At 42.6% G+C, this 14370-nt stretch overlaps 1 protein-coding gene and 1 pseudogene across 1 annotated transcript in view; one reads left to right on the top strand and one right to left on the bottom strand.

Annotated features, from left to right (window-relative positions):
- The first annotated feature begins 221 nt into the window (after positions 1 to 221).
- LOC137308852 (transient receptor potential channel pyrexia-like) overlaps positions 222 to 14370 on the top strand; it is a 76379-nt gene continuing 62230 nt past the window's right edge. The window contains exon 1 of the mRNA XM_067977309.1: positions 222 to 317. Within this exon, the coding sequence (XP_067833410.1) occupies positions 222 to 317 (96 nt within the window). The remainder of the gene's footprint in view (positions 318 to 14370) is intronic.
- LOC137320301 (U2 spliceosomal RNA) lies at positions 2269 to 2408 on the bottom strand (annotated as a pseudogene).

Here is a 14370-nt window from a genome sequence, read left to right as displayed (position 1 = left end):
CTGAAATCATTTCTTACCCATTAATATTTCAAAACGAATTCCGGGCTGAGGACGAGATGCTCAACAATTTTGACGAAATTTAGTTTTCAAGACTTTGTAATAAAAGGCGGCAAGTATATAATGACTGTTTAATGGCACCAAGGGAGGGACTTACCTTGCGTTGGGGCCTGAGGAAGAGATCAGACATTCTCACGGTTTCTAAGGCGACAGATATTTTAAGGATGATCGCATCCAGGCGTGAGTGTGTCAAATACCCTGCGGAACTTCAGGAGCCGAGCTCAGTGCTCAATCCGCATCAAGCATCGCCAAACGTGCAGGTGGGTGACTATCCTCCCAGACTCCAAGCTGGCTCCTTCTGTTTGTTTCATGTTGCTAAAGCTACGAAAATATGGATTAAAATATTACTTATTGTAATCTGTGACAGAGGGGTGTTTAAAAACATTATTTAACTGTAAGAGATTTGTTTTAACCTTTCACAGCCATATTATTTTTTTATTGCTACCGTCTGATTTATTACATTCTCCGAAAATTGAGGCGACTCTTTCTTTTACTTGGTCGTTTGCAGTGAATATATTTGTTATATAATTTGAATGAGGTATTTGGAAAGTGTGGGCAGTTAATTAGCCCGAAGGAAAGATTCCGCAGACTTTCATTGAGTGTGCCTCGATAAGTCACTGTGCTGTTTCTCTCCAGGTCTCCCCGTATCTCAGTGACAAGTGTAATGTCACTGAAGAAATCAAATCAAGTCAGACCACTGATCTTTGAAAATGTATCCGCGGTTTCCAACAACACCCAGGTAACTCTTTTTAATGTTTTGTCTAAAACTCCTTTATTTTTTCCCCCCTGGTATTTTCCCAAGGTTTATTAAGTGCTGTGACCGAGATCTGCGTCCTCATCTTTAATTGGTTTCATGAGGTTAGGGCTGAGATGCCAATAGCAACAACAGCTTCCTCTGCAATTAACTAGCTTGGGAGGTCACTTAAGGCAAATACCGTTGGTTGTTTTTTCTCCCCCCCCTTCTGCTTCATAGAATCATAGAATGTAGCCTGTTAATTGCAGATGGAGTCCTAATCTGGGCAAGTCTGATCACGAATTATTTCTTCTGTACACGTACTGTAGCAAAATATTATTGATGTACCAAAAATACATTATACACATATACATAACAAACACCCACAGCCGTACACACAAACACCAGGTCGTATAGAATCGTAGAATCTTTCAGCACAGAAGGAAGCTGTTCAGCCCATCTTTGAAAGAGCGATCCAATTAGTCCCACTCCTCTGCTCTTTCCCCATACTCCCTGCAAATCTTTCCTTTTAAAGTATTTATCCAATTCCCTTTTGAAAGTTACTATTGAATCTGCTTCCACCACCCTTTCAGGCAATGAATTCCAGATCATAACAACTCGCTGCATAAAAAAAATTCTCCTCATCTCACCTCTCGTTCTTTTGTCAATTATCTTAAATCCGTGTCCTCTGGTTATTGATCCTTCTGCCAGTGGAAACAGTTTCTCCTTTTCTCAATTAAAACCCTTCTTCATTTTGAAAGCCTCTATTAAATCGCCCATTAACTTTCTCTGGGTTAAGTTACAAGGAGAGATTACACAAATTGGGGTTGTATTCTCTAGAGTTTCGAAGGTTAAGGGGTGATCTGATCGAAGTTTATAAGATATTAAGGGGAACAGATAGGGTGGATAGAGAGAAACTATTTCCGCTGGTTGGGGATTCTAGGAGTAGGGGGCACAGTCTAAAAATTAGAGCCAGACCTTTCAGGAGTGAGATTAGAAAACATTTCTACACACAAAGGGTTGTAGAAGTTTGAAACTCTCATCCGCAAACAGCAATTGATACCAGCTCAATTGCTAGATTTAAATCTGAAACAGATAGCTTTTTGGCAACCAAAGGTATTAAGGGATATGGGCCAAAGGCAGGTATATGGAGTTAGATCACAGATTAGCCACAAATAGCATGAGAGGCTGAATGGCCTACTCCCGTTCCTTTGTTCCTATGTTCCTATGCTCTAAGGAGAACAAGCCCAGCTTCTCTAATCTCTCCACATAACTGAAGTAATCCACTGCTGGGGAAATCCTGCAGACAGAAGATTTGCTCCGGCTTAAATCTACAGCACTCCAATAATACACGCTGCACAAAGAAGGGCGCTCAATACTAGGCTGTGCACAGTCGGCACTCTACACCGTCACCCTTAAAGGTACACCGCATCCCTTGAATTGGCGCTCGGGTGTTTGTTCCTGTCATATCAACGGCGTTCAAGTCTCATGCTGTGAAAGACGTTTGGCCAAAGCCAGCACTGAGATCCATCCGATTAAATCCAGAATCAGACTCACCACTCGAACCAACTGACAACAGATACTACATTTGATCTTAGCCAAAAGGCCGAGAAGCTATCTACCATTCACAAACTTGCCGTAGTGACAGCAGAATTGTTGATTCTTCGGTGTATGAACGATTGATTGTTAACATTGATATGCAGAGCCATTCAGCTATGAACATTATTGCCCTCACTATCTCTTCTGATCTCAAGTGAAACCCCCACAGCTGCCATTGTAGAAACTGCCCGAGTTTCATTCCCATGGACTTCAATAGAATCATAGAATGATAAAGCACAGAAGGAGGCCATTCAGCCCAACATGCCTGTGCCGGATCATTGAAACAGCTATCCAATTAGTCCCACTCCCCTGCTCTTTCCCCACAGCCCTGCAGATTTTTCCCCTTCAAGTGTTTATCCAGTTCCCTTTTGAAAGTTAATATTGAATCTGCTTCCACCACCCTTTCAGACAGTGCATTCCAGATCATAACAACTCGCTGCATGAAAAAAAAATTCTCCTCATCTCACCTTTGGTTCTTTTGCCAATTACCTTAAATTTGTGTCCTCTGGTTACCGACCCTTCTGCCACTGGAAACAGTTTCTCCCTATCTACTCTATCAAAACCGTTCATGATTTTGAACACCTCTATTAAATCTACCCTAAACCTTGTCTATTCTAAGGAGAACAACTCCAGCTTCTCCAACCTCTCCATGTAACTGAAGTCCCTCATCCCTGGTATCGTTCTAGTAAATCTCCTCTGCACTCTCTCCAAGGCCTTCACATCCTTCCTAAAGTGTGGTGCCCAGAGTTGGACTCAATACTCCAGCTGAGGCCTAACCAATGTTTTATAGAGTTCAGCATAACTTCCTTGCTTTTGTACTCTATTCCTCTGTTTATAAAGCCAACAATCCCGTATGCTTTTTTAATGGCCTTTCCAACTTGTCCTGCCAACTTCAAAGATTTGTGTGTGTGCACCCCCAGGTCTCTCTGTTCCTGCACCCCCTTTAGAATTGTACCATTTCATTTATATTGCCTCCCCTCATTCTTCCTACCAAAATGAATAACTTCACTCTTCTTTGCATTAAATTTCATCTGCCATGTGTCTACCATTTCACCAGTCTGTCTATGTCCTCCTGAAGTCTGTTACTATCCTCCTCACTGATTACTACATTTACGAGTTTCGTGCCATCTGCAAACATTGAAATATACCCTCTATACCCAAGTCCAGGTCATTAACATATATCAAAAAAAGCAGTGGTCCTAATACTGACCCCTGGGGAACACCACTCTGAGAAACAACTGTTCACCACTTTCTGTCCCTTAGCCAATTTTGTATCCACACTGTCACTGTCCCTTTAATCCCATGGGCTTTAATTTTGCTTACAAGTCTATTATTTGGTACTTTGTGTGGCTCAGATAATGCTCCTGTGAAGTGCCTTGGGATGTTTTGCTACGTTAAACATTTCCGAGTTTCGTGTCATCTGGCAAGTCCAGGTCATTAATATATATTAATGGGAATGAAAATCGGGCAGTTTCTCTAATGGCCGGATGATCTGCAACGCCAGTTTTATGCTCAGGTGGCAAGTTGAAAACCTAGCCCGATATTTGTAAATTTAAACCTGCGTCCTCTAATTCTGTACTCGCAGTTGAAATAAAATAGTCTGCTTAAGGCCACATCATTTATTCCTTTTGCCATTTCAAGGACAGGGGATGTGGGGGCACACTTTCTGTGCAAAGTTGAAGAGAGCTTCTTTAACTGAACTGACATTGTAAATCTCTCCAGTTGAAGAAAGTAATTTTTTTATATAGCACACGGAGCAAAATACACTCCAGGATTGAAAAAGAGAGATTATATTCATGTCACTTAGCATCATGATAAGCAAATGACAAAATGGCCCTCAATTATTTGGAACCAAGAAATTTAATGTCCACCTCAAAACAGTGACAATCCGATTATGCAATCTAAATGTTCTAACCAATTAGAACAAGTGTACATTCCCCCTTCCATTACCTTTCCCTTAAGTCACTAAGTTTGAACCGGTTCCTATACTTTATTCTTCATAATGTATTTAGCTTGGTACAGTGGCACATCATTACCCTAAGCCTCATGCTGTCATTGTACCAGCACACTTCCCAGGAGATGGAGCATTCGCATTTTCTGGTCATTATTTTTAAATTGAAATTAAATTTGAAATTTCATTGATTAGTTATGGAAAAGGACAAGGAGCAATCTAGAGTAAAAATACTTAATTGGAGAAGGGCCAATTTCAGTGGGTTGAGAATGGATCGGGCCTGGGTGAATTGGAATCAAAGATTGGCAGGCGAAACTGTAATTGGACAATGGGCGGCCTTTAAGGAGGAGATGGTTCGGGTACAGTCTGGGTACATTCCCTCAAGGGGGATTAAAGCTAGAGCTCCCTGGATGATTAAAGAGATAGAGAGTAAGATGAAGTGGAAAAAGGGGGCGTATGACAGATGTCAGGTTAATAATACAAGTGAGAACCAGGCTGAATATAGAAAGTACAGAGGAGAAGTGAAAAAGGAAATAAGATGGGCAAAGAGAGAGTATGAGAATAGACTGGGGGCCAACATAAAAGGGAATCCAAAAGTCTTCTACAGGCATATAAATAGTAAACGGGTAGTAAGAGGAGGGGTGGGGCCAATTAGGCACCAAAAAGGAGATCTACACTTGGAGGCAGAGGGCATGGCGGAGGTACTAAATGAGTACTTTGCATCAGTCTTTACCAAGGATGAAAATGCTGCTAAAGTCACAGTAAAGGAGGAGGTAGTTGAGATACTGGATGGGCTAAAAATTGATAAAGATGAGGTACTAGAAAGGCTGGCTGAACTTAAAGTAGATAAGTTACCTGGTCCAGATAGGATGCATCCTAGGTTGCTGAGGGAAGTAAGGGTGGAAATTGCAGATTGCCATAACTGGCCATAATCTTCCAAACCTTCTTAAATAGGGGGATGGTGCCAGAGGATTGGAGAATTACAAATGTTACACCCTTGTTCAAGAAAGGGTGTAAGGATAAACCCAGCAACTATAGGCCAGTCAGTTTAACCTCAGTGGTGGAAAAGCCTTTGGAAACAATAATCCGGGACAGAATTAACAGTCACTTGGACAAGTGTGGATTAATAAAGGAAAGCCAGCACCCCCTTTAAGGCAAATCATGTTTAACTAACTTGATTGAATTTTTTGATGAGGTAACAGAGAGGGTTGATGAGGGCAATGTTTTTTTTTATATATATATATAAACTTTCAAAAAACGTTTGATAAAGTGCCACATAATAGGCTTGTCAGCAAAATTGAAGCCCATGGAATAAAAGGGGCAGTGGCAGCATGGGATACAAAATTGGCTAAGTGACAGAAAACAGAGAGTAGTGTTGAACGGTTGTTTTTCGGACTGGAGGAAGGTATACAGTGGTGTACCCCAGGGGTTGGTACTGCTTTTTTTGATATATATTAATGACTTGGACTTGGATGTACAGAGCACGATTTCAAAATTTGCAGATGACACAAAACTTGGAAAAGTAGTAAGGAGGATAATAATAGACTTCAAGAGGACATAGACAGACTGAAATGGACGGACACATGGCAGACGAAATTTAATGCAGAGTAGTACATTTTGGCAGGAGGAACGAGGAGAGGCAATATAAACTAAATGGTACAAATCTAAAGGGGGTGCAGAAACAGAGAGACCTGGGGGTATATGTGCACAAATCTTTGAAGGTGACAAGACAGGTTGAGAAAGCAGTTAAAAAAGTATACGCGATCCTGGGCTTTATAAATAGAGGCACAGAGTACAAAAGCACGGAAGTTATGTTGAACCTTAATAAAACACTGGTTCGGCCACAACTGGAGTATTGTGTCCAATTCTGGGCACCGCACTTTAGAAATGATGTGAAGGCCTTCGAGAGGGTGCAGAAAAGAATTTACTAAAATGATTCCAGGGATGAGGGCCTCCAGTTACGTGGATAGACTGGAGAAGCTGGGATTGTTCTCCTTAGAGCAGAGAAGGTTGAGAGGAGATTTGATAGAAATGTTCAAAATCATGAAGGGTTTAGATAAAGTAAATAGAGAAACTGTTCCCATTGGTGGAAGGGTCAAGAACCAGAGGAGACAGATTTAAGGTGATTGGCAAAAGAACCAAAGGCGACATGAGGAGAAACTTTTTTACGCAGCGAGTAGTTATGATCTGGAATCCGCTGCCTGAAAGGGTGGTGGAAACAGATTCAGTCGTGGCTTTCAATAAGGAATTGGACAAATACTTGAAGGGAAAAAGTTTGCAGGGCTACGGGGAAAGAGCGGGGGAATGGGACTAACTGGATTGCTCTCACAAAGAGCTGGCAAGGGCTTGATGGGCTGAATGGCCTCCTTCTGTTCTGTAACCATTATATGATTCTATGATTAGTTAAGGGGGAGTTTCAGGCTTGTAACTCACGTGCTTATGTGATTCTGCTTGTCCATTTTTGGAGGGACTCTCTCTGTTTGCAATGTGCTGTGGAGTTTGTGAAGTCCCTGAGTTGTGCAGAGCAAGCAGCTGTTGATTTGTAATTAGCAAAAGCTGTGCTGTAATTGTTTATGAAGTTGTTTATATAGAAAGTGTCACGAGTGAGATATACGGGCCTCCATTTCAAATTGAACAAAAGTTGTATTCAAAAACCTCCTGCACAGTATCCTGTTTCTGCAAGATATGTGTGCCAACTTTGTCATTTTGTTAAAATTTTAAAACAAACCTATCTTGCTTAGTAGTAAAGTTTTGGTCTGGGTTGGTGATCTTGTTTCTTGACCAGAAAACAGTAGAAATGCTAAAACTTGATCTTATGGGACCAACTGTCAGAAGTTGTGAAAGATCAATTGTGGTTTTAGGTTCCATGCTGTGTAACTTTAATATCTGTTAAAGTTGGTCATGGTGGAGAAGTTTTCATAGAGGTATCTTTTTAAAAAATAATTTCAAACATCCCAGAGTGTGGATTACAGAAGACTTATTAAAAAAAAACAGAAATATAGGTTTAAAGGCCAAGGCTCATAACAAGGTCACCACCAAGATTGTGAAGTTCAGTAGGGGGTTAATTTGCTTTTCACTGAAATCTCAAGATAAACCTCCTTAGTTTAGTAACATCATTTTTATTTAAACTTTCCGCACAGATCGAAATAGGGCTCTGGGAGGAAGATTTCCTCTGTTACAAAATCATAAACCTGTTTATATAGAGCTTGTTTATGTTTTTCTGCACGTAGAACGCAGCGGGATCTTCCTCTAGCTCGGGAGACCAGATAAACAAAGAAACAATAGTTAAGCGACGACAACTTTGGGTTTTGAAAGCCTATATATTGTGAAGTTTTATTCACAGTGCTCATGCTTTACCTGAAGCTGCTATTGTGCTACAGGATCAACAGCATGCTGGGTTTTTTTTTTACAGTCATATCTGGTCTTTGGCTTTACAACAATGCTTTCAGGATAGAGAGCTTTAGTTTTATTTGTGAATTTCTGCTCATCAAGGTGAGGACTCAGCGCTGGGGAATTTTGTGTTTTCAATTATCGGCCATCTTACTTGAAAAAACGTCCGGCTGGCAGTTGAGAATAGTGGGTTAGGGACACCTTGGCCATCCTATTTATGCAGTCCTGCAGGCCGTAGGACCCCAGTGGCAATTTTCAGGCACAAATAGGCGGAGGGTGCGTGGTCCAGCTATTTGTACCAGGCATTCAGCGGCCTAATCAGTGGTCCTCAAAGGAAATGCTGGAGGCTGCTTAAAAAACAGACTTAGACATTTTTAATTTTAATTTTTGTGGGACCAGGAGGAGCAGGAGCACAATTGGTGAGCTGCAGCGTCTGTAACTGTTTGGCGTCTGTAGCATTTAAATGAGACCTGAACCCAAAATTGGTTTGGGGCTTTTAAGATACTGGCTTTGAGATGTCCTGTACATACACGAGGCCTACCAGATTCCTGATCAACCTTGCATAGAATTACATAGAATTTACCGCACAGAAACAGGCCATTGGGCCCAATAGGTCTGTGCTGGTTTTTATGCTCCACACGAGCCTCCTCCCATCTCACTTCATCTCACCCAATCAACATTTCCTTCTATTCATAAGAACATAAGAAATAGGAGCAGGAGTAGGCCATACAGCTCCTTGAGGCTGCTCCACCATTCAATAAGATCATGGCTGATCTTCGACCTCAGCTCTACTTTCCTGCCCGATCCCCATATCCCTTGATATGATATTCCTTTCTCTCTGATGTACTTATCTATGTCCCCTTAAATGCATCTATGCTGTTCGCCTCAACCACTCCATGTGGTAGCGTGTTCCACATTCTCACCACCAGTGTAGATGGAAGCATAAAATTACAGAGAGATATTAATAGATTAAGTGAATGGGCAAAACTGTGGCAAACTGATTTCAGTGTAGGCAAGTGTGAGGTCATTCACTTTGGACCTGAAAAGGATAGACCAGAGTACTTTCTAAATGGTGAAAAGCTTGGAACAATGGAGGTCCAAAGAGACTTAGGGATCCATGTACATAGATCATTAAAATGTCATGGACAGGTACAGGAAATAATCAAAAAGGCTAATGGAATGCTGGCCTTTATACCTGGAGGACTAGAATACAAGGGGGTAGAAGTTATGTTACAGCTATACAAAGCCCTGGTTAGACCACACCTGGAGTATTATGTACAATTCTGGGCACTTCACCTTAGGAAGGATATATTGGCCTTGGAGGGTGTGCAGCGTAGATTTACTAGAATGATACCTGGACTCCAAGGGTTAAATTACGAGGAGAGATTACACAAACTAGGGTTGTATTCCCTGGAATTTAGAAGATGGGGTGATTTGATCTAAGTTTTCAAGATATTAAGGGCAACTTATAGGGTAGATAGAGAGAAACTATTTCCCCTGGTTGGGGAGTCTAGGACTGGGGAACATAGCCTAAAAATTAGAGCCAGGACTTTCAGGAGTGAAGTTAAGAAACAGTTCTACATCCAAAGGGTTTTAGAAGTTTGGAACTCTCATCTGCAAATGGCAGTTGATGCTAGCTTGATTGTTAATTTTAAATCTGAGATTGATAGATTTTTGTTAACCGAAGGTATTAAGGGATATGGGGCTAAGGCGGGTATATGGTGTTAGGTCATAGATCAGCCATGATCTCATTGAATGGCAGAACAGGCTCAAGGGGCTAAATGGCCTCCTGTTCCTATGTTCCTCCTCTCTGAGTAAAGAAGTTTCTCCTGAATTCCCTATTGGATTTATTAGTGACTATCTTATATTTATGGCCCCGAGTTTTGGTCTCCCCCACAAATGGAAACTTCTTCTCTACGTCTACCCTATCAAACCCTTTCATTATTTTAAAGACCTCTATCACCTCTCAGTCTTCTTGACATTTTTGAAGAGTGAAGTTTCGAGTGGACTTCTGAAAACCGAAACTTTCAAAGGGCCTTTCACCAATGGCACAAAAGATTGTGGGGAAAATTTTTCTGACCTTCGCACCTGGGGAACGCCCATTCCCCAGATTAGAAAAAAGGGGATGGAGGCCTGTGTGGAACTCCCTTATGCTGTGCTAGAATTGCTAGTGCTTCCCCTGACTGGGGGAGCGAGGCGTAGACCCAATATACCAATGTACCAGTCTCCCACCTCCATTCTTCTGTAGTTATGGCCACAGGGAATCAGGGGTGCACCAAGAAGCTGTGGGTGGCGTGTGCCAGGAACTCTCCTTAGATCAGAGGGTTGGAGGCGACCTGGCAATAAGTTGAAGAGGATCCCAAAAGTAAGATTACAAATTTTTCGAACTTAACCATTGGATCTTTGACTCATGAGGCTTTCTGGCTGTTACAGGCCCAGATTAGAAAATTCCAGCGCACCTGGGACTGAGCAGACACAGAAGGGCACCAGGAAAATCAGCCGCTGCTACTAAAGCTTAAATTAGTAAGAATGCAACGTAACATCTAAGAAGGGATAAATAATCGGCTGAAATGGTGGAAATAACAGGGTGTGATATTGGGTAGGAGGGCATATTGAGTGGTGTGCCCCACAAAGCAGTTTTGGGACCACTACTGTTGCTAATATAGAATGATGACACGTTCAGATTGGGGGGCAGTTTAATCTGAAGAGCCAGCTAAAGACCTCCTGGGGGGCAGACCAGTGGGAGATGAAATTCGACATGGAGAAGTGTAAAGTACCACATGTAGGAAGAAAAAATGGATGATGTATGTAGCCCATGAATGTTATCAAAACAGCTAAGGGTAAAGTTGGAAGTGATTTTATGACTCAACACTTAATGGATCCCATCACTTCAGAGTGCAACCAACAAAGCAAATAGAACGCTGAACTATTTCACCAAATCGGTAGAGTACATGTCGGAGAAGTCGATAGAGTACAAGGAGGATGTCATGTTAAAACTATAGAGTGTTCTGAGGAGACTGCACTTTAGGTGCTCTGTCCAGTGAGATAAAAGGGAGGCAGTTTGCCCTAGAGGGGTGCAGAGAAAAGCCACATGGCTGATCCCCAGTATCAGAGAACTGAGTTTTGAGGAAAGGTTGGAAAAGTTTGAACTTCTGAGCCTTGCAAACAGGCAACTGAACAGGTATACAGGACAGTAAATGGTATAGGAAAATTAAAGCCAGCACACTACTTCAAGTCAAACCATGACAGTTGGGCAAGGGGTGGGGGTGGGGGTTCTGATTCAAACTGATGGAAGGCAAATTCAGGATAATATCGGGAAGTTTTTCACACAAAGAGATTGATTTTGACTTTTGTGCGACCGACTGGCGAAGCACACTGATTGGCCGCCTGTTCTGGCAGCGTAAAGGCCGTCTTGCGATTTTCAGGCCCCATCTCGTTTAAATTTGGCCGGAGAGCTGCGGGGCTCCAAACAGGCCTCCCGATGCAGCTCGCCGGATTGAGGCCTCAAGCTCGGGCTGGGGCAGCAAGGTAAGTTGGGAACCCCCCCCGCCCCTCCCCGAGGTGGCAGCGACCCAGATTATTTTAATAATTCGACAATTGCCTTTAGTTGGCCTCTTGGCTTCCATCACTAGTGGAACTGATCAGAGCCTGTACAGTGTAGGCAACGATCACTCCAACCAAAAATGGCAATCAGGGTCCTATTTATGTTTTGGATCCCTGATTTCCATATTAAAAGGGGGCCTATCGCCTGAAGCAGGCGAGCGCTTTGAACACCCGGTGGTAAGCCCCTCTCAAAATGGAGCCGACTGCATCACCAGTGTTAACGCGGTAAGTCTACTGACTCCATTTTGAGGCTGTTAACGCCAGGAGAAGGGAATGAAAATCAACCCCTAAGAGTGATCAACAAGTGGAATGCACTTCTTGATAAGGTGATGAAGATAACAACCCAGAATCATTTAAGAAACAAGTGGATGCTGTATTGGGGGGCATTGTAGGTTATTTCTGGATGGATGAGCTAGGGTGGGCCGCATGACCTTCCTCATCAGCATCAATCTTGTAACCTTGTGATTTTTGTTCCATATTATGTCTGTGTACTGCCAGCCTTAACACTTGCTGGAGGCTTTTAGTACATTTTCCATAGGATACCTCCAGAGGCCTAACAGCAACAGCCAGATGAGCCACATATGATTACTTTAGTGCAGTTAACACAAGCTCGGGCCAGTACAATTATGGCAGGTCTAATCACCCGACATTTTAATTATGAGTAGGCGTCATAAATATGTTTTGTGTTTTAACATCATTGTTAGACTTAATAGCTTTTGTCTTTTCAATTAGGACGATTGTTGGTAAATATGGACTGATTGCAAAGTAGGTTATACTATTAATGTGAAAGATGTCATACACCATAAATAATTAATTCATATGCTTAGTACTACTACTGCTACTACTACTACTACTACTACAACAACAAACAACATGTATTTATATAGTGCCTTTAACATAACAAAACATCCCAAGGCGTTTAACAGATTCACTCTTTTCATTTGGGACCAATGACTTTTCTGAACGCCTTGTGGTCTGAACAGCGTGTTCATGGAAGTGACTTTCCATCTATTGGTCATTTTACTGCCACACAAAAAATTAAATTCTAGACACAAATGGATTGAAACCACACTGTGTATAACATTAGTAATCAACATATTAATATATTCATATGAGATTTATTTGTGTGTAATTTTAACAAAGGTGTTAACCTGTTTATTTCAAATGCATTAAAGCATTTATTACTAATATCACACAGTGGGATTTCAACGCAAAATGATCATTCAGGCAAAGTTGCAGATGGTTCTAATTTTCCAACATAGCTTTAGAAAAGTGGTGCCGTTTTTTTCTCTTGGTGGGTTGAAAACAGGAATTAGATTGATTATCGGCTGGGCAGATGCAATTCATTTTAGCCATACTGCACTTTCTGAATAGTTAAATGGTAAGCACAGACCCAAGGGAAAATTATGTAGGGCACACTGACCTCCGCTCCTCATCTCATGATGTGCCCGCCCACTGCCTGAAGCTCTGTACAAGGAGTCACGGTGGTATTAGATAGGGAATTCCAGGACATTGACCCAGTGACAATGAAGGAATGCTGATATATGTCCAAGTCAGGATGATGTGTGACTTGGAGGTGATGGTGTTTCCAAGATACTGCTGCATTTGTCCTTCTCGGTGGTCGAGGTCACAGGGGAAGGAAGTGCTGTCGCAGTAACCTCGGTGAGTTGCTTCAGTGAATTGTACATCCTGCAGTCATAGTGCACTGGTGGTAAAAGGAGTGGATATTGAGTCCAGTGGCACTGGGGCTGACCAAGCAAACTTCTTTGTCCTGGATGATGACGAGCTTCTTGAGTGTTATTGCAGCTGCACTCATCCAGGTGAGTGGTGAGTATTCCATCACATTCCTGACTTGAGCCTGGAAGATGGTGGTGAGGCTTTGAGGAGTTATGAGGTGAGCCACTCGTCACAGAGCGTCTAGTCTCTATCCTGCTCTTCTGGATACAACGTTGACATGGCTGGTCCAGTTAAGCTGCTGGTCAGTTGTGACCCGCAAGTTGTTGATGGTGGGGGTGCTCAGTGTTGGCTGTGCTCTCTAAAGTTGGAGGAAAACGGCTGTGCTTTCTATTCGTGATGGTCATTACCTGGCACTTATGTGGCATGAATGTTATCTGCCAATTGTTATCCAGCTTCTGCAGTAGGCTGGCATGGGCTGCTTCATTATCAAGAGTTGTGACTGGAGCTGAACACTGGAATCATTTCCATTGGCATCATGAGAGGAGGACAGATTCAATGTAAATTCTGATAAAGTCTTTAATGCTTTTTGCCAAGGGCACAAATTCATAAAATATATACTTTAGTATCAAAAGTGCTGACTAGGTCTACACTGTTGCAGCACAACCCTTCCCCCCCTCCCCATGACTCAATAATGCTCTGTGAATGGTTCAGTCCTGCTGAACCATATAGATCAGGAAGGTCTCAGAATTGATCTGTGGCCTCCAATGAGTCAGCGGAGAGTGGCAGTGAAGCACTGCAGTTGGCTTCTGCATTTATCAGGCAAGGAGAGAGGAAATAAGGTAGGCTCACCACTCTTGAATACTATCCAACGCCCTCTGATAGAGTGTGTGTGTGTCTGTGTCTGTGAATTAGAATAGGACCAGAATTAGCTGTGATGCTGTCAATGGTCAAAGATCCTCCCAGCACTGACTGCTGAGGCTGATGCATGAACAATGGCTACTTGAGTGAGGTACCAGGTTTTTTTTTATTCGTTCATGGGATGTGGGCGTCGCTGGCAAGGCCGGCATTTATTGCCCATCCCTAATTGCCCTTGAGAAGGTGGTGGTGAGCTGCCTTCTTGAACCACTGCAGTCCGTGTGGTGAAGGTTCTCCCACAGTGCTGTTAGGAAGGGAGTTGCAGGATTTTGACCCAGCGACGATGAAGGAACGGCGAAATATTTCCAAGTCGGGATGGTGTGTGACTTGGAGGGGAACTTGCAGGTGGTGTTGTTCCCATGTGCCTGCTGCTCTTGTCCTTCTAGACGACAGAGGTCGCGGGTTTGGGAGGTGCTGTCGAGGAAGCCTTGGCGAGTTGCTGCAG

This window comes from Heptranchias perlo, chromosome 3, assembly GCF_035084215.1.
Source record: "Heptranchias perlo isolate sHepPer1 chromosome 3, sHepPer1.hap1, whole genome shotgun sequence".
In the NCBI taxonomy this organism is placed as follows: domain Eukaryota; kingdom Metazoa; phylum Chordata; class Chondrichthyes; order Hexanchiformes; family Hexanchidae; genus Heptranchias; species Heptranchias perlo.
Note: the sequence above shows the minus strand (reverse complement) of the source record. Positions and strands in the feature narration are given on the sequence as shown.